This window comes from Lonchura striata, chromosome 5 (genome assembly GCF_046129695.1).
Source record: "Lonchura striata isolate bLonStr1 chromosome 5, bLonStr1.mat, whole genome shotgun sequence".
Taxonomy (NCBI): Eukaryota; Metazoa; Chordata; class Aves; order Passeriformes; family Estrildidae; genus Lonchura; species Lonchura striata.
This window is the reverse complement of record NC_134607.1, coordinates 19,545,873-19,571,092: the sequence shown is the minus strand read 5'-3', so window position 1 is coordinate 19,571,092 and position 25,220 is coordinate 19,545,873. Positions and strand designations below refer to the sequence as shown.

The 25,220-nt window shown below is 42.2% G+C and overlaps 1 protein-coding gene across 2 annotated transcripts in view; it reads left to right on the top strand.

The window, feature by feature from the left end:
* PAH (phenylalanine hydroxylase) overlaps positions 1–24,962 on the top strand; it is a 33,764-nt gene extending 8,802 nt beyond the window's left edge. Inside the window, exons 3-13 of one of the 2 annotated variants that reach the window (XM_021536335.2) lie at positions 5,337–5,520; positions 10,786–10,874; positions 13,030–13,097; positions 15,446–15,642; positions 16,020–16,155; positions 17,149–17,218; positions 18,564–18,620; positions 19,625–19,720; positions 20,034–20,167; positions 22,314–22,429; positions 22,996–24,962. In XM_021536335.2, the coding sequence (XP_021392010.1) occupies positions 5,337–5,520; positions 10,786–10,874; positions 13,030–13,097; positions 15,446–15,642; positions 16,020–16,155; positions 17,149–17,218; positions 18,564–18,620; positions 19,625–19,720; positions 20,034–20,167; positions 22,314–22,429; positions 22,996–23,039 (1,191 nt within the window). In that variant the 3' untranslated portion in view covers positions 23,040–24,962. The remainder of the gene's footprint in view (positions 1–5,336; positions 5,521–10,785; positions 10,875–13,029; positions 13,098–15,445; positions 15,643–16,019; positions 16,156–17,148; positions 17,219–18,563; positions 18,621–19,624; positions 19,721–20,033; positions 20,168–22,313; positions 22,430–22,995) is intronic. The other variant, XR_002465909.2, reaches the window with a different exon arrangement.
* The last annotated feature ends 258 nt before the right edge of the window (positions 24,963–25,220 follow it).

Sequence of the window (25,220 nt, the reverse complement as noted above, 5' to 3'; positions counted from 1 at the left end):
TGGCAAACAATGGAATACATTACACATTTGCTTAATCCATTGTAAGAGAGGAGCCTTCTATCTTTTCCTCAGTGATGGGACCTTCTCACATACAGAGCAGGACTTGAGTGCAAGGTGGAGCCATCAGTGAGCAGGGCTCTAGCTAAAAAGCAAAAAAAAAAAAAGGTTGATTTGCACCAAGTACTCCTGCTGCCAGTGTAAGTTACTATCCCATGGGGTAAGTTACTGTTCCATGGAAGGATGGGATGGGAGTAACAAGCTGTACCACATGAGACCTGGCACTTTCAGAGTCAGCAGTGGTAACTCTGCTCTGTTTCTGCTTAGGAACTTCATTCCCCAGAAAGTCCTACGTGACTGTTATCTCTTTGTCCCCTGGGAAGGTACTGACTCTGCAGTGGCTGGGGCCGTTTCCAAATCAGGGGAAGAAAACAGTCACTTTGGCCAGGGGGTGTGTTGGAAGTGTCTGCTGCAATAGGTGAACTGGCCAGGCTTGCCGCTACCACAAGACTATTTTTTCATTATACTGTACGTATGCATAGCAATGATCATTTCATTGCAGTGCTCCAAATCCACATCCTTGATCTTATCCCTCCTCTTCCTATGGCCACAGGAGCAGGACTTCTTGATCTAATGAACCCACATGGGTTTAAAGAGAGGAGTGCTCTCTTCACAGGTGCTTATGCAATGCCACATGATGTCACATTTTTGGTTTATCCTGCTCCATGTGTTTTGTAGCCAGATTCTGCTGCAAGCCCTGTGCCAATTTTCAGGGTTGGAGCTGAGTGATGGACACCAGGGGCTGCTCCAGGGCCAGCTAGCCTCTGGTGCTCTTTGCTGGCAGGGACCAGCTCTGTGACGTTTTTTTCTCCATGAGCTTGGAAGGAAAGCCCTAGCAGTTGTGAAGGAGAAGATGGGAAAATGCTGTCTCCAGCTGAGAGGCAGGCCCTTGGACAGTAGAGCTGAATCAGATGGCTGCCTTTGCCTTTTCTTTGGGAATCATGGCTGAAAGGATCACTGTAACTTCCTAAGTCCTCTGATCTATGAAAATTAAGCACTGAGCTTATACTTGTGCTTCTGAAATTGTCCTCCTTCAGGAAATCCTGAACTATACCATGGCAAGGGTTAAAAGAACTTCTCATCTGGTTGTTTTTTTTTGTTGTTGTTGTTTTGTTTTGTAACAGAAAGTGCAAGTAAAATCTTTCTTCTGGGAGATTTTACCCAAATTCTCACTTATTATGTTGATTAGTGGCACTATAGTGTTGTTGAAAGGTCTTCACCTGGTAACAATGTGGGGTCTCCTGATGAAGTCAGACTTCTTTAATTACAAGAGTAATGAAAACAAGCTGCAGGTGGATTTCACAGCTATACTTAGTTTTAGAACCATATATAGGAGCATTTAGTAATTAGTGAACAGAAGAATGTGTGTCATGGGAAGTATTAACCCATAACATTTGCAGAAAGGATCCATCCCTACTGAAATCTTCCCTGTGTAGCTATGAACACACAACTTTCCTTTTCTAGTCACCAGACCATTAAACAGAGGGTGGGACTAAATTCTCGTGGCAGTGGCTTCAGCAAGACTGCTGGTGTACTGCAACACCAGCCTGGCTTTCTCCTGCTGGTGTGGGGCAGCTGCAGCATAGGTGGTGCTCAGTTAGGATGGAAAACCTGAAATAACCTGAGCAAGGGGTTGGGGCTGCTTCACTGACTCTGAGAGAGAGCCAAGGCTGAGATCCAGCACTATGAGGTAAGGCAGGGAGGGACATGGGCAATTTCCTCCCTGTATCCACCATTGTCTCTATTTTAAATTTATATTTTTATTGCTACCCCCTTCTAACTCAGAACGAATTCAAACTTGATTTTTGAGCTCTGAGAATGTGCCTTGAGACTTCCTTCTCTAATGGGCAGTGGTAGAGGTCCAGTTGACTTGGATATTAAACTAATGAAAGCTGAGTTTTTTCACCCCTCAGAGTAGGGGCTTTAAGAAAAAAAAACTGCAGCAGGCACATGGTTGTATGACAGGTTGTGTCCATGGGGGAGAGACTCAACCTCTCCCCTGGTCATAAACCTGAAGAGAAGTACCAATCTGCTTTCCAAGTTCCTTACAGCTGCAATGGGTGGTGGGGTGAATTCAGCACAAAATATGTGATAGTTGAGATCTTCCAAAGGTGTTAGGTTCCATCAACAAAAAAATAGCCCATAGAACTAGAATAACTTTAATTAGCTGGCTTTTGAAGGCATACATTATCAGGATGTCAATCTCTACTAAAAAACAGAGATTGAAAACTGCTTAAAATGTACAACCAAACAAAAAAAATGCCCCCATTCTCCTTTCTCAGGCAACTATTTGTCTTCAGAAATTGGAGCTTTAAAGAAAACATCATCTATTGGAGAAATGTGATCCAATATCAAGATTTGGCAGCATCAAGGATACAAAAAAGTTCTGGACAAAGTGAAACTATGAAGATTAAACACTAGATGGAGTAGTTGGACTAGAATTAAATTGAGATCTGTAAAGCAACTCTAGTAACAGGACCACTGTACATATTTTTAAATCAAGGGCTTAGTTAGCAAGGCACACTTCTCCAGGAGTGCTGGATTCTTGCTTTGAAAAAAGTCACCAGAAGGGTTCTCCCTTCAGCTTCTCTTTCATGAGGTCCTGAAATCTTGTCAGAAAGAGGTAACAGGTTGGCTCTGCATGTTGCTGAGTGGCAGATATCCTTCAAATAAACAGCAAAGCAGCTTGACACTCTGTGGGAAGGTGTTCTGCTTCTCTCAGGTGTAAGAAAGGAGGTAGCAATTTCCATGGGCTCCTTCCTCCATCTTCTTTTTTCCCCTCTTTTTCTCACTGTCTTACGCTATGACAGTTTGAGGGGTGTTGATACTCCTGCTGTCTTAAGTGTGTCTCGTGCCCACCCTACAGCTGATCTCTTCATTCCCAGCCCCTGCATCATTCTGTTTATTTTAGGGCATTGCTGTCTGTGCAGCTGCTCACTGAGCCCAGCTCTTCTACTGTACCCAGAGAGCTGGTACAGTAGAAGAGACACCTGATCAAAATCCAAAGGGATTCAGTTTGAGGAGCCTTCATCCCAGAGAAGAGAAAATGCTGGCGTGATCTTATTGTGGCCCTCCAGTACTCAGAGGTCCTATAAGAAAGAAAGATGGGGACTGAGTTTTTAGCAAGGCCATTTGTGATGGCACATGGTGTGATGGTTTTAAGCTGAAAGAATGTAGATCCAGAGTAGGCACAAGGCAGAAAACTTCTAGGATGAGGATGGTGAGACACAGCGAAGGCCCAGAAGCTCCCTGTGCCTGCTCTCTGTCAGGAGCTCCCAGTGCCTCACCACACAGGCAGGACAATGTGCAGTCTGTTTGGGAAGCAGGGCTTTGGAGGCCTGAAACAAACTGTCCCTGGGGCAAGGACAGTGCTGCCCATTCTCTCCCTGGGCACACGGCCCTGTGGGGACGGCATCTCTCGAGAGCAGCAGTTGGTGAACGAGCTTTTGACCTTTTCAACTTATTGTATTGGTATCTAGCCAAACAATTTGAGTTCATCTGTAGTGTGCAACCCTCAGGAAACAGAGTAATGGCATATAAGTTTCCTACCAAGGAATAAACTGCCTTTTGTGGAGGAGTAAATCAGGCCTTTGCTGCTGATGGCCAGATGCCCTCCTGTACTATGCAAGCACTGAGAGGAGCAAAGAAAGTCCTAAGAAGGCTCAGAAAGAGGGATGTACAGTTAAAAAAAACCTCAATTTTTCTTCCTTGTAGGTCAAAAGTAGATCTTCACAGTGTTACTTTGTGGATGAAAACCTGACTCCACTGTAGCAAAGGGTTTGACATTGACACCAGCAGGGCCATCTAGTTTAGAGTCTACTTTAGCTTGAAAGACGAAAACCAAAAGTTTCTCCTGGGATGCTGACCACCATGTGTCAGCCCCTCTGAATCTTCTGAGGGTAATGATTTTATGATTCTGTGATCTTCAGCCCCAGATTTCCTCCAGGGATTTGTATATTCCTCCCATGGGACAGAAGCCCAAACCTGGCCATGGCATGCTGTGTCTGCAGCACCAGTGTGAGCCTGACAAGATGGTCAGGAGGCAAAGTCAATGTCCATGGAAACATGTTTAAAAAAATTTCCCCCCCCCCCCCCGCACCCCCCCCCCCCCTAAAAGGAAAGAAAGTAGTATTTTCATATTCTAATTATAGTGCTCAAGAAAACATTTGAGTTCAGTTAACAGGGGTAGATGTTCCTGTACTTTTCTTTTGGACTTTCTGGGATTTTTTTCCCTTAACTTTTTTTTTTTTTTTTTTTTTTTTTTACTGGACTTTCTGTTTGCTTTTTGTTGGAAAAACAGGCTTTTTAGCTACTTGCTGCTTATACATCAACATGGCAGCATGTCTGAGGTCAGGGTCCTACTGGTTGTAGTCATCAATACTACAGTGGCCAATGATCTCTTTCTTCAGAACTAGGAGACACTGTTGACAGTCAGCAAAGATATTTTGTAAGACAGAACTTGAATTTCTGAGCTAAAGAAAACAATCCTTCTCTGTAAAGGGTGATTAGACTTGTGAGCAGTTGCCCAGAGAGGCTAAGGAATCTCAAAACTTGGCTGGACAGAGCCCTGGGCAACCTGCTCAGGCAACCTGAGCAGATTGTTGTACTTGCTGGTCTCCAGAGGTCCCATTCAACCTCACCAACTCCATGATCCAGTGATTTAAAACACCCGTCTTTTCATTTGCAGAAACCTGGGCTGCCTTTATAGTGCAGATCCATGTTTCCCTTTGGATCTTTGCCCACCAGCTGCTCACAGCCCTGGAAACTGTGCAGGTGGCTTTGCAGGTGACTGTGCAGAGGTTTGGCAGAAGCTTATCTCACAGGCTGCCCAGCTGCCTGCTTGTTCAGTCTTTTCTCAAGATGCTCATCAAGACAGCATTCAGTTCCCATGAGAGGGTACTCTGCAGGTGGAATGCTTCTTCCCATGTTGATCTTGGGGAAATGTCTCTGTCAACACAGACAAGCTCTCATTATGTGCTTGAGGGACTGGAGTTGCCATTTACAATACAAAGCCTGTTTACAACTTGTATCCTGATTCCACCTTTCTCTAAGTAGTGCCTAGTCCTCATGATGGATGTCTGTACAAGGGTGAATCCCACATAATTCTCCTTCTTTCTTTCTGTTTCTCTCCCTGTTGTGAAAGTCCTCCAATCCAGTAGCCACTTTTGAGTTATTTGGATGGTAAAATATGGTTTGTTGACTGACACATGTATTTATCCAGTCTTTATGTCATATTCCTTCCCCCAAAAGTGTGGGACCAAAATTTCTTTTTCTCATAGGAAAAAGGTATAAACTTGACCCACATTGAGTCCCGACCTTCCCGTCTCAACAAAGATGAGTATGAATTCTTCATTAACTTGGAAGGCAAGAATGTCCCAGCACTGGACAAGATCATCAAGTCCTTGAGAAGTGACATTGGAGCAACAGTCCATGAGCTCTCACGAACAAAGAAGAAGGACACTGGTAAGGATTTGCTGACAAGGTTAACATTGACACGGACTATTTCTGTCACATACTGAACTGACTTATTTTTCCTGTAGTAAAAGAGATCCTCTTGGATCTTTCTGGCTACATTTCTCTCTTTGTGTTCTTATTTTTCCTCTACTGTAAACTGTTTCTTTTGGAGACTTTCTGTCAGTGTAAATTTTTGCCATAATCCTGACTAGGTCTCCTGGGAAACAAGGGAGGCTCTGCCACCCACTTTGGTGGGCACAGGACTAACTCTCCATTACTGTAAGAAATCTCAGGGAGGTCAGTTGCAGTTCTGGCTTCTGAGGGGGAAATAAGGAAAGATTTTTTGGGTTGTTCCTGCTTCTACTTCTCAGAGATTTGCTGGAGTTGAGGCTGCTTGGTGCACTGGTGGCTGCCCACAGATAGGCTGAGACAGACTTAAATGCCTCTTCAGATAACAGATGTGATTTTAATAGGATTTCAGACTTTAAATACTTTAGGCCTGGATCTTCCCCTTCCTTCCTAGGAACAACATGAAAGGACATTAATACCTTCTTGAGATCAGTGCTGGTAATCCTTTTACCATTTCCTTTGTGTCCTACCCATGACATTACATTTGAAGATGAAAAAGAAGAAGGCAGATTCTCTTTGGAGTCAGTTTTCTCCATTCATAGACAAAAGGACAAAAGGTTGATTAGGTGATTTATGATCATGTCAGATTGAAGAGGTTCACTTTTGGGGGCTTTTTTATTTCCAGAAGAAAGCTATAGGACCTACCAGGGCTTAACATTAATTTTTCTGGTTACTGTGAAGAAAATAATGAAGAACTTTATTAAATAATAAAGTTGTCTATAAACATATGCCAGAGTCAGACAGAAATACAGCTCTAAATATCATCCAGGAAAGTCTTGCATGTGAAATTCTGACCTCACAGAAGTAAAAACTCCTGTGGTCAGCTGTAGGATTAGGATTTCACTGCATGTTACTGTGTTGATCAAAGAAGTTCTTGAGCTAGATTATCCTGTCAGTGCTTCAAAAAGGGACTTGATCCTCTTCTGTCTGAGAGGATAACTTGTTTTTGTTTGTTAGTTTCAGCAATTCAGAAATATTATAAAATGGGAACAATTTATTGCCGAGGAGAGAGAGGAAGATGGATATTTCTTCTTGCCCTTTCTTATTTTTTTTCAATTTCAACTCCTCTCATGAGTAATAAGGGCCCAATGAAACTGAAATCCTCCAAGGACCATATTTTGAAAGGTCAAACAAGCCCTGTTTAGGGGATGAACTGTGGGTGGCAAATCCTGGGCAGAGGCACTACAAGGGCAGAGTGAGATGGGAACAGCCTGAGCTGTAGGAAGTGTGGTGTGATGCTGTCCTTTATCAGTGATGGCATTAACAAATAACAGGCCTTGTGGTGCATTTTAGGCCAGCTTGTCTTTCAAATGTACCCTCCTGGCAAATCTGGTCAAAGTCCACAGATGTGCCTGTGTGAAATCTTATTCCCAAAGCACAGAGCAAGAGCACTATGACCCCAGGGAGCAAAATCTCAAACAGATGGTTTATGGGGATGTTGCCACACTTGTCTCAGTGGGCAGGTAAAGGCTGGAAAGGTTTTCTTCCAGAGGCAATCTGGGATCCCATGGGACTGATTCTTTTGCTGCAGCCTAGGATGCTGTCATTTTTTCCCCACAAAGAATTCATTTTTCTCCTTCTCGTGATTTGAGAAAGAAAAACCTTACTTTTTTGTTTCCTGCAGGAGGTACACAGTCCTGTTCTTGGGGCACTACTTTGTGGGCACTCAGAGTAAATTTCTATATTCTGTCCCTTCTGTATAGGTCAGTGTTAAACACTGTATGTGTGTGATTTATTGGGCAAGGGATAAATTAACACCTCTTTTTTTTTTTCTTCTTTTTTTTTTTTTTTTTTTTTTTTTTTGATCACTTAACTAAATGCAACATTTAATTGGCACATTACAATAGTTACAAATATCAGATTTGGATCAACAGTATAATTTTAGGTGAGAGCAGGCCAGAAAAGTGCTCTAAATCCAAATATAGCTTTGGAGCTTTAGATGACAAGGGCTGGCAGATGCTGCACAAAAAGCTCTTTGTGTACATTGGAAGATTCATTGTAAAAACACAGTGCATCTCCTGGTGGCTCTTTTTGGAAACAAGATGGTAGCTGCAGTCCACTTGGAGCCCATTAATAAAAATAATTAAATATTATTCTGTTGCAGCATTAGGGAAATGCAGACAATTTATTGCATTTCTGAAACAAGCTGGGAGCTGAGGATCTGTAGGGGCCTTGTTTGCTAGACCCTGAGGCTAGCCAGAGCATTTGATAGTGTTTAAAAAAGGGCTAAACCTGGGCCTTGAACTGCTATAAATTGCATAGACCTGTCTTTGACCCTCCTCACAATGGTCCAAATGGAGGATTCTGCAGAAGTCCTCACTGCCCCTGCTTTGCTGCCTCTCATTTAAATGTCTTATTAGTGTTCTGCTCAGCATTTGACCCCACGGTAATTTGGTCACCACTTGGGTGTCCAGCACCATCCCATAAATGCTGCTGTTTCACTTACAGACAAATCAATATTTATTACTGATCAGCCCACGTTTGCTCCCCAGCCCTTCACAGAGGTCCAGTGTTGCAAGAGCTCTCCCTGGCAGTTCATTAATGGCTGTGCAGACAGACAGCCGGCCTGGTGAACGGGCTGGAGGAGGATGTTGCAAACAAAATATGGCATAGATTCAGCCAGGGGGTAATTTGATTTGATCTTTTGAATAATTTCTGGGAGGGCTGGGGACAGCATCCTGGCACATCAAATTTAGGCAGAAGACCCACCAGTAGCCTTTTTTCACCCTGGCCCTCGATGTGAAGGCTGTATGGACCCCAGAACTGTGCTCGGAATCTTTGATTCTCATTTCCATGAGAGCTAGGAAAGCTCAGCTCTTTTCACTACCCAACATAACAACTTATGTTGGTGCAAGCAGCACTAAATCTCCTTGGGATTTCCCTTTTACAGCCTGCCACTTTCATCCAACTCTGCTTCTGCTTGTGCTTGGGTAGGCTGGATCAGAACTTCATGCCAGGAAGATAAGTTGCTTCTCCTGTTTAGAGAAAGAACAAGTCACCCATCTCCACACCCAGAGCTGACATCACGTCAGCCTGGAGTCAGTTTTTCGTTGAGTCTTTAATGAGGTTTGCACCAAGTACTAACACAATCTTGAGAATAAAATATTCAATGAAAGTAAGTCAGTATGGAAAGTAAGTCAGCAGTGGTTTCAAACCCTGCCCAGACAGACCTTTCTGATTTAGGCCAGCAAAGCCCTACAGATATCACTGTCAAAATCCAGTGCAGACTTCAATCCCCACCAATTTTCTACACAGCCTGGACCCTTCAGGTCATGGTGCATCCCTGAGAAGAGTGGTTTTCTCTCTTAACACTGTCAAATCCTTTGCTGTGGGGCTTTCAGCCTTTTCCCCCAGTGCCTAATACAAAACCATTCACCAGTGTGCCTTACCCTAGGCTGGTAGTGTCTGAAGCACAAAACAGTGAAGCAATTCCCCACCATCACACAAAGCTCATGGATACAGCCAGGAAATAAACCTAGAGATAAATGGGCAGGACATGGTGTAAATAGTGACCACTCTCTATAGATCAAACACACACCTTTTTCTACTCCTTGCTGTGACTAGTTTAAGTGAAGGGGTTGGAAGTGCAGGAAACTTTCTGACAGCGAGGGGAGAGAATATTTCCGGAGCAACTAAGAGAACCAGCGGTACATCCAGCAGGGAAGAAACCCATTTGGGGACCTTCCTGGGTCTGCTGCTGCCATCTAGTGACTTGCTCAGGTCTGGTTTTTAGGGCAAAGAGAAGCGTGCGCATCCTGGAGAAGGGCGGACCGAATCCCACTTCTGCCCGGCCAGGGTACCTCCGAGAGCCGCGGCGGGTCCCTGCATGCCGGGGAGCTCCGGCATCCCGGCATCTTCTTGGCCAGCAGCCGCCTGCTGCAAACGAATGTGAAGGTTCCCATCATGGAGCCAGCCTGGCGATGGGACAGCAGTCCGAGGAGTGGGCACTCTCTCTCTCTGCCCGGGGCTGAGCAGCGGCTCCCGAAGCGAGCCCTGTAAAGCTGCTGTTGCTGCTCCAGCGCCTCTTGGCTCGCAGAAACCCAGAGCCACAAGCACACTCCATGCTGTGAGGATCGGCACAAGGCACGACTGGAGACAGAGATCCTCTTATCCTGCAGGTGGTCCATCAGGTCTGGGATGAGCCCCATCACCAAGGCACTGCAGGGAGCTCACGCAGCAGCTGCTGGCCGAGGATCAGATTCACTTGCCACAGTCCCCAAAATAAGATGGGGCGGTATGGCCCAGCAGCAGAGCTCCCAACTGAGCAGAGAGCCACAAAGGGAATCAGCTGTTGTCTAAACACTGGCTGAGCAAGCATCACGCATTTGTACAAGAAAGTCCCTTGATGAATTGCAATCTTTTTACTGGTAGAGGTCCCTGTTCAGTCCTTGTATTGAATTGCCATGAAGATGCATGACTTACTTTTTTTTTATTTCAACACATCACATCTGGAAATCCCTGTGATTCTTCTTTGTCCTTCACCTTATGTTTTTTTGTAATGAGAAGGTCACATAGACATTACACTCTGTGTGGTCAGCATGGTCCCTTCTCCTGTTCTGGCTGTGGCTGAGACAGTGTGTGTAGAATATGAGTTACAAGGCAATAGAGAACCAGGCCAAGAAAGTTAAGTAAATGCATTATCATGTAGTGACTGCAGTGATACAGTGCTAGTGTGAGGTATTAGGATGCCATTTGTCATTTTGTTGCAGAATCCTAGCTCAAGTGGGCCACCAAGTAGGTCTTAAAGTGTTTCAGACAGTCAAAAAATTCTTTATCCTTGTTGTGGAGTTTCTTGTGATTCCTTTGAAGGGGATGATTCCGGCTTATTGTGAAAGCTTTCTCCATTTTGATAAGACAAGACACCAGAAGTAATAAAACAGAAACATAAACATTGCCAGCCAGCTATGCACAAGGTTCAGATGCTCTTGATGTTCTGTATTCTTCCAACAGTGTGAAACAATCACCCATTCAAGACAATTTGCTTGGTTTGTTCTTGTATCCTACTCTGGGGAGAAGGATTGAAAAAATTTAGCCCCTTGCCTATGTTTCTTTATATACATGATGAAAATAGGAAAATATTAGAAGAAGGCCAAAAATCCGGTAACAAAGAAGGATACCAGTCTCTATTTCTTTTCTGTTTTGCAGTACCGTGGTTCCCAAGAAGTATCCAGGAGCTGGACAGGTTTGCCAATCAGATCCTAAGCTATGGAGCAGAATTGGATGCTGATCATCCTGTAAGAATTATTTTTAGCATTTTTTCTAGTTATTGGAACTGATGGTTCTCTAATTTAAATTTGCCCTCTTTTAGTACAGATCTAGTAGACTCAGTCTCGCATGGTACAAGACAAGAAGGCCTACCACATTTCTAGGCTTATAATCAGCCCAATCCCTGTTTATGGAATAAATCAAACCAGAGGTTGCTACAATTGAGTAAATGCCAAGAGATCTTAAAAGTTGTAGTAGTTTTCAGAGCACAGGGCTACCCAAGGACACATCTCATCTTCCCAGGAGGCTCTGATGTAGTGATTTCAGGCTCACTTTGTGTTTCACTAACAAGAAAACGAAGCAACTCATCATAGCCTAGAGAAAGACTTTTTTCATCCTTGATTACGTACACATGATTTATCTCAGTGTATTGTTATGTGGATGCTAAATCTGACATGGTACTTTTATGGTGAAATGTGACAAAAGAAAAGATTCTTGGTTCAAAAAGTTTATGGTTTAAATGTTAGCATCAGAAAGTTTTGTTCATTGACTTAGCTGATAAAAAAATTGTTTTGCAGTTTTTCAGTTTTGTTCAGATACAAGAATATTTTCTCCCTCTATTCCCTCTCCAAGCAAACAACTACTTACTTTCATTGGTCAAAACACACTGAGTTCCATGCAGTGCACCAGAAATTGCTGCTATTAGTTTAATTGAGATAGGGTGATTATAAATAAATTACATGCAGTGCACCAAAAATTGCTGCTATTAGTTTAATTGAGATGGGGTGATTAGTCATTCACTACCTATTGCTTAATTCAGGACGTGTTATGTACCATGTACAATGATTCATGATGTTCACTGTGGTCATATGAGAGGCAGAATGAAAGGAGGTACACTGAGCCAATGGCCCCCTTGTGTGTCATGTGGGAATAGACCAAGATTGTATTTGAAAAAAGAACCAAGAAAAAGAAAAATATATAAAAAGGAATGAAGCTTCTCTCCTCCAGTTCCTAGAATTAGTTAGTGAGTTTTTCCTTAAAAAAGAAAGCCAGCTCCTGGGGTAAATAGGTGACAGTCCATAGAGTGCAGAAAAAGAGAAATTAAAGGAGCCTGTGTTTTTAGTAGTTAAGTGATGTATGGAATTTAATCACAATGACCTCCATGACAGGTTAACATTGGACAGCACATTTTTTTGGCCATTGGCTACCTCTTTTTGATTCACACTCTTGAATTTACACTCCACTTCAGCTGCCTCCTGTACTTGGCTGTGTTTTGTGGCCCCACATAGTCCAGTTGTGCCACTGACCACTAAGAGATACATTTATGGGCTGCAGTGCCCAGGAAGCTGTTCCTCTTTGCCCTACAGAAAGGCATCCTAGCTTGGAAGGAGGATGTTTCTGCACCCCAGGTGGTGAAGGCACTCCTGGTCCTGAGGATCTTTTAGTCTAAACAGCAGGCACACTGGGGTGGAAGAATGGTTATCGCAGATGAAGATTTAGAGCTTTTATTTCTTATCCTTGGTTTATTGCTAATTAGCTGCAAAGGTCAAGCTCCCAGCCATAAGGTCTATTAGACATTCTTTGTAGTCATTAATTACCCTCAAATGGTTGAATTTGTACTACAAATAGGGTTTTTTGGCCTGCTAAGTGGATACTGATCCTCTATCAGTTTGAAAATGAGCACTTTAAAACGTGGTTAATTCTGAAAATCTGCCTAAAAGGTCAGATTGAGTTGATGAATGTGTTTCTAATGTGTTTTGATTCTGTTTCTCTAGAGCAGCCCACTTGTGCCAGGGACAGCAACAAGCTTCAAGGGAAACCAGAAGGGCATGGTTATCCAAGTACTGATAATTCTGGGTTGCTCTTGCCAGGAGCACCTTGTTGTTGCTGTAAAGGAACAAGTTCCCCTATCTTATGGGAAATGGAAATGAAAAAAGAAAGGACTTGGGGGGCAGGGGTGGTGAGGGACTGTGGCTGAGCAGCTGCTCAGTGGCTCTGCAGCCCAGGAAGGAGCGCTGCCCTGGCTGAGTGGAGCCTGACAGAAAGGAGGCAGCTTTCCCACCAACCTTGCTGCACATCTTGGATGCACCAGCCATGCCTGAGGGTGCTCGCTTAGAGGAAGGCTCTTCACCTTTTGCACTTACTGATCATTTGCGTGGACTGACCACTGCTGTTTCTCTTCAGGGGTTCAAAGATCCCGTGTACCGGGCCCGGAGGAAGGAGTTTGCAGATATCGCCTACAACTACAGACAGTGAGTACCCACTGCATGGGAGCAAAGCAAGCCCTCATCTCCTGCCCTCTCTAGGATGCTCATCCTGCTGGCTATCCCTGCTTTTCCACAAGCATCCTCCTGCTCTTGGCTTTTCTCTTTTAAATCTTTCTGTTCATGCATTTATCCCCAAATTGCAGCAAAACAAAGGTAAATTGTTCCAGGCACATGTTCAGAAGAGATATCATCTCCCTTCTCTCTGCACAAGACCCCTCTTTCCCAGCTTTGTTGTCTAATTGAGCAGCAGAACTGTTGCTGCTACAAAGACCTGAGCATTGAATAAATCTGGTATTCCCCATTAAACCAGGGCCGGGGGAGGAGTGCCTATCATTAACATTAAAGCAGGATCTGCATACACTATTAAAATAATGAATAACATATGGTTCTGATGCTAATCCAGTGTCTGTCACCCTACTTTTATCATGTCTAATCCTGATGCAATCAGCAATTTAGGCTTTCATTTCCCCAAAAAAATAAATTAATAGAGATGTTCTAATTCAGTTAGAACAGGCTTATTTGATTGCCATCAATGATCAGATCTGGAGGAGGAAAAAATTCTGTTCCCAGAGACACTCACATGTATAGATTGGTACTACTGGGCTTGAGTCTTGCTGGGATTGGTAAAAACTGTGTTTGCAAAGAAAAATTAACATATATTGTAAATATTGGGCTACAATTTGCACAGGATCAAAAGATAGCCCCTGAGCCAAAGAGCTAATATTGTAATCACAAAAGGGGAGACAAAATGGGACTGGTTGATGGAAAGTATAAAATGTCAGGTGAAAAAAGTCAGAAACCCAATTTATCACTAGAAAATTTGGATAAGATATTTGTGTCCAGACGTGAACAGCTGTAATGTCCATTCTTAGCTATCCCACAGAAGATGCAGAGAAATGGACGGGAGGAGAGGCACAACCAAAATTATCAGGCTTCACTGAAAAGGAAAGGGTTCTTAAGTTGTGAAGGTGCTACCCAGCTGCAATACTGAGATGGGTCAGTGGTTGCTTTCCTTGTATCCTTCCAAACATTAATTTCATCCTTTTCTGTATCCCTTCTTTTGCATCTGTACTGTCCTCTTTCTTTGTGCTGTTTGCCTCTACTTTGCCTTTGCTTTTCTGCCTCCTCTCATGATAGATTTACCCACTGTTTTTGTTGAATGCTTGATTTCCCTGACTTCTCTTTTCTTTGCATTTAGCTTGCCTCTTCCCTCTGCCTTACTTTGCTTCTGGCCCCATTGATCCCTTGAATATTTTTTTAATTGCAATTTGAAAGGTTTTTAAGCCATAGCTTCCCCCAGTAGTCCTGGAAGGTGGTTGAGGATTATTTAGGAGTCCTATAAGAACAAAAATCCCCCAGCAATCCTCATAATTCAACTTGATGTTTAAAGCTCCACAGATCAAGGAGAGCTGATACAGTGAGACAGAAAGTGATGGTTCTCCAGAGGAGCTGCCCTGAGGCTCAAGAAAAAAATGAGAAAGTGGGAAATGGTGGGGTGGCATCAAGAGTTTAACAATGGGTCTCTGGGGCTTGGAAAGCTTCAGCATTGTTCCAGCAGTGTTGTTAAACCTATTAAGTTCCTTAAACCCCTTTGATTTTTCAAAGCTGTTGGATTCACCTATGGCCTTAGCATTATTGCAAAGGAATTGGTTATTCACAGGCGGCCAAACTGCATTGCTTGTGGTGTATAACTCCTGTTAGTTTCAATATGAGCTAAGCACGTGGAGGCCGGAGGGTGGGATTTAACTCATAATTGCTCCTTACAATGATAAAAAGTCAAACTGGCTGGAGTCTGCATCTGTTACAGCACAGAGCACAGATCAGAATTTCTCTGCCACTGCAACAGAGTTTTATGGAGCTGATGGTTTCATGTTTTTATAAAAACCATTAATATAATGCTCACTAGAGCAAGAAGTAAAACAGTTCCTTCATATCAAGAAAGAAAAAATAAATTGAAACCAATTCAATAAATTGAAACAGCAAACAAGTATTTTTAGAAGAACACCTTTAAAAGACAAATAAGCACTGATATATTTTTAACATAATAATGCAAGAAGCTATCTAAAGGCCATTATCTCAGCCAAGGTCAGTTGAGTCCTTTCCTGTCAGTGCCTAGGGACAAATGAGGCTCCTTTTGTGTGCCTGGCTGTGTGCCAGCCCAAAAACATCGCCCCTCCTGCACCAGCAGCTCCTGGCCAGTCCTAGTAAAACTTCAACATAAAGCAGAATAAGAAAACTGTTTTGAAAATGGCAAGTAGGAAAGGACAAAGAGCATGTTGATGGCATAGGACATTTCCTGTGGCTGCTATTGAGGATATCCATTTTCTTTCTAGTGGCCAACCTATTCCTCGTGTCACCTATACAGAAGAAGAAAAGAAAACTTGGGGTACTGTCTTCAGGGAGCTGAAGAGTCTGTATCCAACTCATGCTTGCTATGAACACAACCATGTGTTCCCACTGCTGGAGAAGTACTGTGGCTACAGGGAGGACAATATTCCCCAGCTTGAAGATATTTCAAATTTCTTGCAGAGTAAGTTTGAAGCACCTAAAAGAACCAAATGAAATTAAGGACCACAGCTATCAGAGGAAGTGGTACTTCCAGAGAAGGAAGAGCAATCCCTGATTTATCAAAGACTCCCTGTGATGTCTGGGCACATCACTTAGCCTGTGTCCCGGGTCCTTCTCTAATGCTTCTGGGGATACAATGGGACAGATGCTCAGATACTGTGCTGGTGGTATACCTGGGAAGAAAATTGCCTGCAATAAACTCTATATAACATAAGGAGATTAAAAAATAAAAAAAAAAAAACCCAACCATCAACAAACTTTTCCCAATGTAAGGAGTCTGGATAAGGATAAATCAAACCCATTGGCTGTTTTTAAGATGCTGTCTTTCTGTCCCTTCAGGCTGCACTGGGTTTCGGCTGCGCCCTGTTGCAGGCTTGCTCTCCTCGCGGGATTTCCTGGCTGGGCTGGCATTCCGAGTGTTCCACTCCACGCAGTACATCCGCCACGCCTCCAAGCCCATGTACACCCCGGAGCCGTGAGTACTCTGGCACACCAAGGCTGTCAGGCTGCAGCACACCAACAGCAGGGTCAGTCCAGCTGGGAATAACTGCTTGGGACTCTGCAGCACTCCTGGGAACAGGGCTAAGGGAGAGCAGCCAAGGGACTGCTCTCTTTTGGGAGCATTTATGGAGCCTTTCTAGTCTGTTAACAATCCGCATTCCCTTCTGCAAGTTCTCCCGGGGCAGATGAGATAGTTTTGCTACTGAAGGCTTGCTTGTGTGGTGTCTGGGATGCAAGAGAGTAGTGTACAAGGGCACTTAGCTAAGCTATTAGCACCCAAGTAGTGCGGCAAGGACTCAGCCTGTTGTTCTCAGTACAGAAGCAAGCTTCTGGCAGTAAGACAGGAGAAGCCCAGACCACCTCTTCTTTGTTTTGGAGTGTTTCTCTCTGTTTCTGTCCATTATCTTTTCCACTTGCCATTTTAAAACCAGATTTCTTATTCTGTTTCATATTGTTGCAAATCTTTCTGGTTTTTTTTTTTTTTTTTTTTTTTTTTTTTTTGCTTCCTAATTTCCACAAACTCTTTTTGCTTTCCTTTTTCTCTTTTTGATTCTTCTGACTTTCTTTCCTGCTTTTGTTTACCCTATTGTCGTCATGCCAGGCTGAAATGTCTTCCACAAACTTTTTTCTTCCTTTTTTTTCTTCAAAAAAGGTCTTCCAGGCCTTTTTTGGACATATTATCCCCTTCCTCTTTCCTTCTCTTCTCCAAATCACTTCTCTGTATTTGAAAAATCTAACAGTCCCTGTTGCTGAGGGATGTATGATACAAAAGCACAGAAAACCCTGGGGTTTGCAAACATTTCCACCTCAAGAATAATTTCAGAGCAAAATGTTTTCCTGTGAACAATATCTGCAGGTAGGAGAAAGCGCACTGCACTCTTGACTGTGTGCTGGCTCTAGGGCATTCTTCCAGCATTGCTGGACTTTTCCTGAATGACAGTTACTCAGATGTCATGTTTTCTTGCAGTGATATTTGTCATGAGCTGCTAGGACACGTGCCTCTTTTTGCTGATCCCAGTTTTGCTCAGTTTTCCCAGGTAAGTTATTCAGTAGTTACATTATTTATATAATTAAACACAGTAATTCAGTGGATGATCCAAGAGCTGTGAAGGGTGGTGCAGATTCACCTTCAAGCATATTACCTCACCAATGATATTCAAATGTTAGGGAAAGTGGAGATTTTCTTTTCTTTTCATATTGAAGCGACATTGTGGGTTGAATAAAGTGAGGAATTGTCTCAGCTGTAAGCATGGGAGAAGGCTGGAGAGGAGATTTGTTTTTGGTAGTGTTAATGTCCCTGGAAAAGAAGCCAAACCCTGGTGAAGCAGTAAACCTTTGGCTGCATCCTACCAGAAAACATGTATTTCACACAAAGAAAGAAAGGCATAAAGACAGAAAGAGTGAGAAAGGAAAGGAAAGGAAAGGAAAGGAAAGGAAAGGAAAGGAAAGGAAAGGAAAGGAAAGGAAAGGAAAGGAAAGGAAAGGAAAGGAAAGGAAAGGAAAGGAAAGGAAAGGAAAGGAAAGGAAAGGAAAGGAAAGGAAAGGAAAGGAAAGGAAAGGAAAGGAAAGGAAAGGAAAGGAAAAAGGAAAGGAAATATGGATCTCAAAAGAAAAAAGTCTGTTTGATCTACTTAGTAAGTTTTTAGTATTGCCTTTAGGCTTTGCCCTTTCCCAGAACTGGTGTTTCCTTCCAGATGAGAACTACTGTACCTTAGCTTCCTAGGATTTTACATGGTGATAAGCTGCTCGAATGCCTTTGCTCTGGTGGGGGAGGGTGGGGGGGGCGGGGAGCCCTCTGATTTTTGCACTATGCAGTCCTCACTAGAGCAAATCAAGCAAGGAACCTGGCTATATTAGTCTCACATGTCTGTTTTTTGAATCCAACCATTGCATGCATCCTGGAAAAGTCTCCAAGGTATGAATAAGCTCTTTCAAATCATGCCCTGTCATTCAGAAAAAAATAGCTCATTCAAAGTTCCAGGAAAACTTCTTTAATCAGGACCCATCAAAACAAAGAGAAATATATAAGGTGTGTAGGTGTGATTGATTTGCCTCCTTTTGTCCCTATCATTCTCTCAGATGTTCATTGTAGAATTGATCAAAAGCCTGTCAAAGCAAGAGGAAAATTTTATTTGACCTCAATGGGCTTTGTACCAGGCACAAAGGATCATGCCTTGTAAATGACATTTGGACAAGACCCTTTGTTCATTTTTGGAGAGAATTCTGGTTTAAAATTGATCTTGCATGATAGGAACATGTCCTGTAAACATTTGTGTGTGGTAGTAAGCAGTGGTAACATTTAAAATGTGAGCAATTACATAAGAGGGGGCAGGAAGAATGTCTGCAATAAACAGCTTGAAGAATAATGGTTTATTGTTACAGGAAATTGGACTGGCATCTCTGGGAGCTCCAGATGATTTCATCGAGAAACTTGCTACGGTAATTTAATAAATGAGGGCTCAATTTTCCAAAGCGCCCTGTGTTGTCTTAATTCTGCTGCCACTGAAGTCACTGGTAGAACTCCCATAGAGCTGAATGGGATCAGAGTGAAGGCTGTGATTGGAAAACCCTACCCCGAAACAGTTGCATTAAAGGAAAATAGCTTTGGCACCCTTTATTCAAAGTGACAGTTCTGATTAAACACAGAAGCCCAAACAAGATTTCCTCCAGCACAAACATATTGGGCAAGAAGAGATTATATGTTGCTTCATTCCCACAGGAAATTTCAAGAGGCAGCTTCTGTAGTTGTTTCACCTTCAAGCATATCTTCCAGTCAGGCACTATCCTCTGTAGTCAGCGTAGATCACCTGGATAGCTACTCTGAGACTACTGAGACCCAGAGCTGCAAATTTTGTATAAAAATGGGGGTACTGCTCTATTGGAGCCCTCAGTGCCAAATGGGGGCCACCTGGGCAAAGAATTCCACCAGCTTTGACACTGCTGATAGATAGGGTAGTTTTATCTGAGCCAGGGCAGGTATATCTTCAAAAGAACAGACTCAGGAGTCAAATTTGGCCACTCTCCATCTTCCTTTCCTATTGCAGCAACAGCCTGATCATGCTGCTGCTGCTGTCAGATGCCCTGTGTGAAGCAGGACTCAAACTTTTCTAAAATAAGATTCAAACTTCCACTGGGTTGGCCAGCCAAAATAAAGCTTTATTCCTGTGATTTTATTGCTCCTGCTGACAAAGATAAGCACAGTAAAACACAACTTTGTTTGTCATGGAACCAAACTGATTCTCAGGCAGAGAGAATCTAGTGCTATGTTTCTCCCAGGAGAAGAATTTCAGTCTGAGGGGACATTTATTGCATTTATAGACTTGAATTTGACACACAACATCATCTTATATAGAAATGAAAACTCTAAATGTATTCAAATGAATGGTGTACATATATTACTTTTTATCAAGTAATAATAAATTTCTGTCTCATTTTTTTTCCAGGTTTATTGGTTTACAGTTGAGTTTGGACTTTGTAAGGAAGGAGATTCCCTCAAGGCTTATGGTGCAGGGCTGCTGTCTTCATTTGGGGAGCTGCAGGTGTGTTCTAGAAAATATTTCAAATATGTTTATAATTATTCAAATTCCTTTTCTGAATGTCTTCGGATCTTTGGTTTTGCTTCATACTTTGTGAAGTAGGGTGAAATGTAGTACTGCATTGTAGAGCTCCGATAAATGTGTAGGTGTATGGAGACACGGAACTCACACCTGCTTCTTTCCCAGTAAGTGACATTATCATTGTATACCACAGGAGAAACTCTTCCTCGTCTGAAATGGAGTTGCTCTTTATTTATTTCACAGAATGTTCAAACACTCTTACACTGAAATAAATCTCTTACCTTTTTGTTCATAGTATTGTTTATCAAGTAAGCCTGAGATTCAGCCTCTTGTCCTGGAGAAGACTTCTGTGCAGAAGTACTGTGTTACTGAGTTCCAGCCTATCTACTATGTTGCTGAAAGTTTTAAAGATGCAAAAGAAAAGCTAAGGTACTGCAGTCATTCCAGAGAAGAACCTATTCTTGTCTGCTGCAATTACAGTGGATCTCATTGCCATAAAGAGTCTTGGGTTGACAATCATGTTTTGAGAGGCATTAGAAAAATCTGTGCAATGTTTAAAGATAATAAACATCTCATATCCTCAGAATCTTGGGCAAAAATGAGTAGTAACATTAATATACCTTATGGATGAAACCAAGAATTTGTGCTTAGTGTAACTAAGAGTTTAATTTGTCTAACCAAAATGCAACAAAAAAATTTATCTGTTCAATTGAAGTGATACTGATATTTAAAGTCAAATCTGGCTAATTAATGGAAACCAGGTAATTTTACCATTTCTAGAATTACCAGTTATTGTAAAAAAAAAAAAAAAAAAAATGTATCTACTCCTTTTCCTCTGCAATTATGTCCAGGTTCAGTTCTGATTCTTGGAACAAGAATGGCTCAGCCTGTGTTGGGGTTCAGCTTGGTTTTCACCTTGACAGCATTTCTATTCCTGTTAAAACACCAATGCACTACCATGTTTCTGGGTGTTGGTCAAGCCACTGGGGGCTAGCCTTGGTTCACACTCAACTTATTTTTCACTTGGAGATGCCACACACAGCCTTGTCCCAGACCTACAGTCTTTATCTTTCTACCATTCAAAGATAAATTGTTCTGCATCCCAAGATATTCTGCTACCTCAGGCTCCCCAGATCTGAGATCTTCCTAGCTCTCTCCGCTTCTGCTTCTTTAGTTGTCATAAGTCTGCAGCTTTTCCTTGTGCCCTTTTCTCTAGGGAAATACCTGTAATGGAAGTATCTGGATGGACTTCTCTTCTGGGCTGTGCTATTAATATCCTGTACAAAGCTTCTTCCTTCTCTGCATGCATCCCTGAGTAGCAAGCTCCTTGAGGAAGTGGAAAATGCTGCCTCATTTAGCTGCAGCAAAATATCTTGGAGCTTTTTTTATTTGCTTCAGTGACCAAATTGAAAAAAGCAGTTAAATTGAAATAGAAGTTCTGGGGTTTGGTCCAATGCCTGTGTTAGAGGCTTGCATCTGGACATGTGTGTTTGTGGGTAACAGAATACCTTTCCGAAAAATTATTCTGAGACTGACAGCTTAAGGCATTCATCTTCTAATTGGGATCTTACCTTCAGCCGAGATTTAGGAAAACCATTTTCTAATGTGATCTCTTCCCTTAGAAAAACAAGACCAATGCTGCTAAATTCATCATAACCAACGTAATATTTTTTCACTTTCACACATTTTGGCCTGTTCATACTGAGTTCTGTTTGAGACAATGTCCTTAATAAGGTTAATAATAAGGTTTAAACTGAAGAAGCTTCGTGGGGGTGGCATCCAGCATATTCCACTGTTCTGGGTGTATGGGATTTACCCTGCTGAGTCACAGTCTGCATAGTGGGGCTCCATAATCAACTCCTGCGTGCTTCCCTTCCTCTTTCAGCAATAACTTCAGTAATCCAAAGCAGATATATAAGCCAGTATCCTGCTGGGGTCCACAAGGAGCCTGAAACAATAGCTCTGACCATCTCATCCCATTTAGAGCCCTTCTTTCCGCAGTTCTCTAGTTATGCAAATTAATATTTTCCCAAGACACCATAATCTGAATGCTTCTGACATTGAATTAACTATTTTACAACAGAGAATGCTGCTTCACTCAATTAACTATCATTTAGCTCTTGAATTACCTGAAAACTATGAGGTAATTTAAGAGCTAGACCATGCCAGAAGTTAGGTGTCCACTTGCTCTTTGGCATGCCAGGATGATGTAAATCCTTGACCTTGATTCCCCAGAAACTCAGACTTGGATTAGAATTCCTACCTTTTGCACTAATGAAAGGAAAATGAGGTGTTCAAGCTTGGCAGATCCCAGTTTCTACATAGCTGGCCTATACCAGGAGCAGTGTTGCCATGCCAATAGCTTAGTTAGTCCTATTCAGAAAAAAACAGGTGATAAGGACAAATGCCATTTCAAGTGTGTTGCAGAACATTGTAGGTCTTGGGTCAATCAGTAGGAATTTCTGTTATTTCCTCCCATAGATTTTCTTATCCCCACAATCAACAAATGCACACACCAAGAAAAGGGTTCGTGAAAAAAAAATTAAACTGTACATTTGTTTGCTTTTTCTCTCAGGAAATTTGCTCAAACAATCCCTCGTCCTTTCTCTGTTCGGTACAATCCCTACACACAGAGGATTGAAGTTTTGGACAATGCAAAGCAGCTGAAGAACTTAGCTGACACGATCAATAGTAAGGAATTGTACACTTGTTACCTTGAATTCCTCAAAACTTGGGTCAGAAATAGGAGCCACAAGGCAGATTCCATCTGGTTGCATTTAATGCTCTGAGCCTATCCAAAATAAGGCAGCACACATCTCTTTCCTCATGAAAAAATTACTTCCCAATTCTAGCCAAGCTTCAACAAGCATTTCCACTTCACTGTAACTTGCTAAATCTGAAAAACCCAGTTTTGGGGGAAATGCTAGGAAATGGCAGATGGCTTTGAGGTGGATCCTAGCTGTTTTCAGTAAGGAAGTGAAGGAGAAGATGGCTTTGATCATATTTCCCCCCTCACATTGGCTAGCCTGCTGTGAGCCAGCTCCTCTGATCTTGTGAGCCAGCCTTCTGTGGGTAATGAAGGCAAAGGGATGACACTGCAAACCTACCTCCAGTAAGACCCTAATAAACGTGTCCAGTTTAGCACTTCTGTGCTCACCTTATTCTTTAAGAGATTGGATATAAAGGGTAAAAAACATACAGAAGTGTTTGAAATAGGCTAGTTCTGGAATTAACTGCTCTGTTTATTTCCTTTGCAGGTGAGATTGGGATCCTTTGCAATGCCCTCCAGAAGATCAAATGAAGATTTGCTGTAACTTGCCAGTGACTAGAAGCTATCATGTGCAAATGCCAGTCTTGATCTAGCCTCAGTATATTATCTTCTGGTGAACTGCATCAATAATTATGTTATATATCTTAATTATTAGAGATTAGCAGATAAACAGACATCTATAGGTGACCCTCAATTCTTTTGGCCTTCAGACACTAATCCATTTTTTTCTTACTAATGTATAAAAATTACCTTATTCCTGGGAACATGGGGGAAGTCTGTACATGTTTTGTGCCAAAGGTTAGCAGAAGGAGATCTTTACCATGCAGAGCAAAATCTGCTGCTCCTGTAAGGTCTAGGACCAGGGATGGGATGTCAATGATGAACAGAATGATCCACCTTGCCTTCTCTCACAGTCACTCTTCACTCAGTGCCTCCTGCCTCCCAGTTTTCCAAGGTTCCCGTGGAGTCTGGAACTCTAAACCTTTCAGGGTATGCAGGGGAGATTTCTCTTAACAGGCATATTCAACAACTCACAGTGGATGGCTGATGTGTGAAGGCTACATTTTCTTTGTGTGTGTCCTTCCCTGAGAGGTGTATCTTAATTTTCTGGTCTCACAACCTAGAAGGTGAATGCACCTTGGAAATGGAGAGGAAGTGCCTGTTACAATTAAGCTGAAGAGGTTGGAGCCTTTCAGCTCCTAACTCACTGTATCTTGGCTTGAGTCCCCACCAAAGCCATGGAAAGCCTGGGTCTGCTATGCCCAGTCTAACTGCATTCAAACCCAAACATGTTATCTTTCAAGACAAGTCCTAAGTAACAACACCTTTTTGTATCTCCACTGCCCATTTCCTGGGGTCTATCTCACCTGAATCACAAAATGGAACCATAGGTGGCTCCAGCTTAACTCAGTGGCTGAGCATGGAGAGAGAAGAGTTTTGCTGTTCAGGAAACTGTTTCTGTATTTAACCAATAAATTTCACTCAAATCAGCTAATTGCCCTTTTGGACTGGTCCATATTGTATAGTGCCTCCTGGTTGAAGGAGGGAACTCAGCATTGGATCATTGGAGCAGAATGGAGCAAAGCAAAACTGAACTACATTTCCAGCTTCAAGTAATTTTGCATCATGACACTTAACATGGCTCGGGGTCACATTTCTCTTAGAAGATTGAAAGATGGAGAGGGATTTGAAAGCCCATGAGTCTCATACCTTTATTAGTATTAATTTTGTATTTATAGTTTTAAAATCAATACTGCTTCAATGTAAGCATCATCCTTTAGGAAGATAGAAGGTACAGTTCTTTTCCTTATATATATGGTGTGTAATAATATTAAAGATACCAGCTGGAACCCTTTTCAATAGACATATATTTATGCAAAATGGTATCATTTTGGTGCTTTGAAGTATCCTTTTTTATCTCAGTATCTTTTTATTCCTTTTTTTCTCATCACAATATCTCTCTAGATCTTTCAATCACACTTGACATGTATTTTCAGTGTAAAAGTAGCCCGTATTTTTATCTCTTAGTATAATAGGATCCATGAGGTAACTGTATGCTACAAAGAGGCAATTTCATCCCAAGGGTAAAGTCTTTCAAACTAATCCTCAGAGATCTTTCCAAGCTCCTCTGCTTCTGGCTTAAATGACAGCAGCAGTAGTTCTATAGTGATATTGAGAGCTCAGAATTCATTATTTTCTTTTATGTGCAAGTGGAATAGTTAGAGAATATTGATGCCACATGTCTGATTCTCTGTCCCTTAATGCAGGTTTAAATGAGCAATAGCTCCAGCCAAAGCAGCATAGCATGGCTGCTCAGCAAGACAGATGAGAAAAAATTAAATGTTCAGCATTTTAAAAGCAGAGGAAATGTATGGAAAGTAGATTTTCTTGCAGAACAAATAATCTTGTACCTAAGTACTTTAAATACTACAAATAAATCATATTTTAAATAGCGCTCCTTAATGGGTGACTTCTTATTTCCATGGTTAAAGAAAGTTCCAGCTGTGTAGGAAATCAGTGTAAATCCTCCTTGTATGGTAAGCATCCAATTCAAGCAGAATTAAATACCCAGGTAGGAGGGAATGCCCATCTGAGGTGCTCCCCAAAACAGAAAAAGGCTCTCTTGACTGTCACTCATCTGGATGAGTGACAGATTATAAGATTGATAAAAACCTTTCCTGATGTGTGCCATTACTTAGAAATGCACAGCCA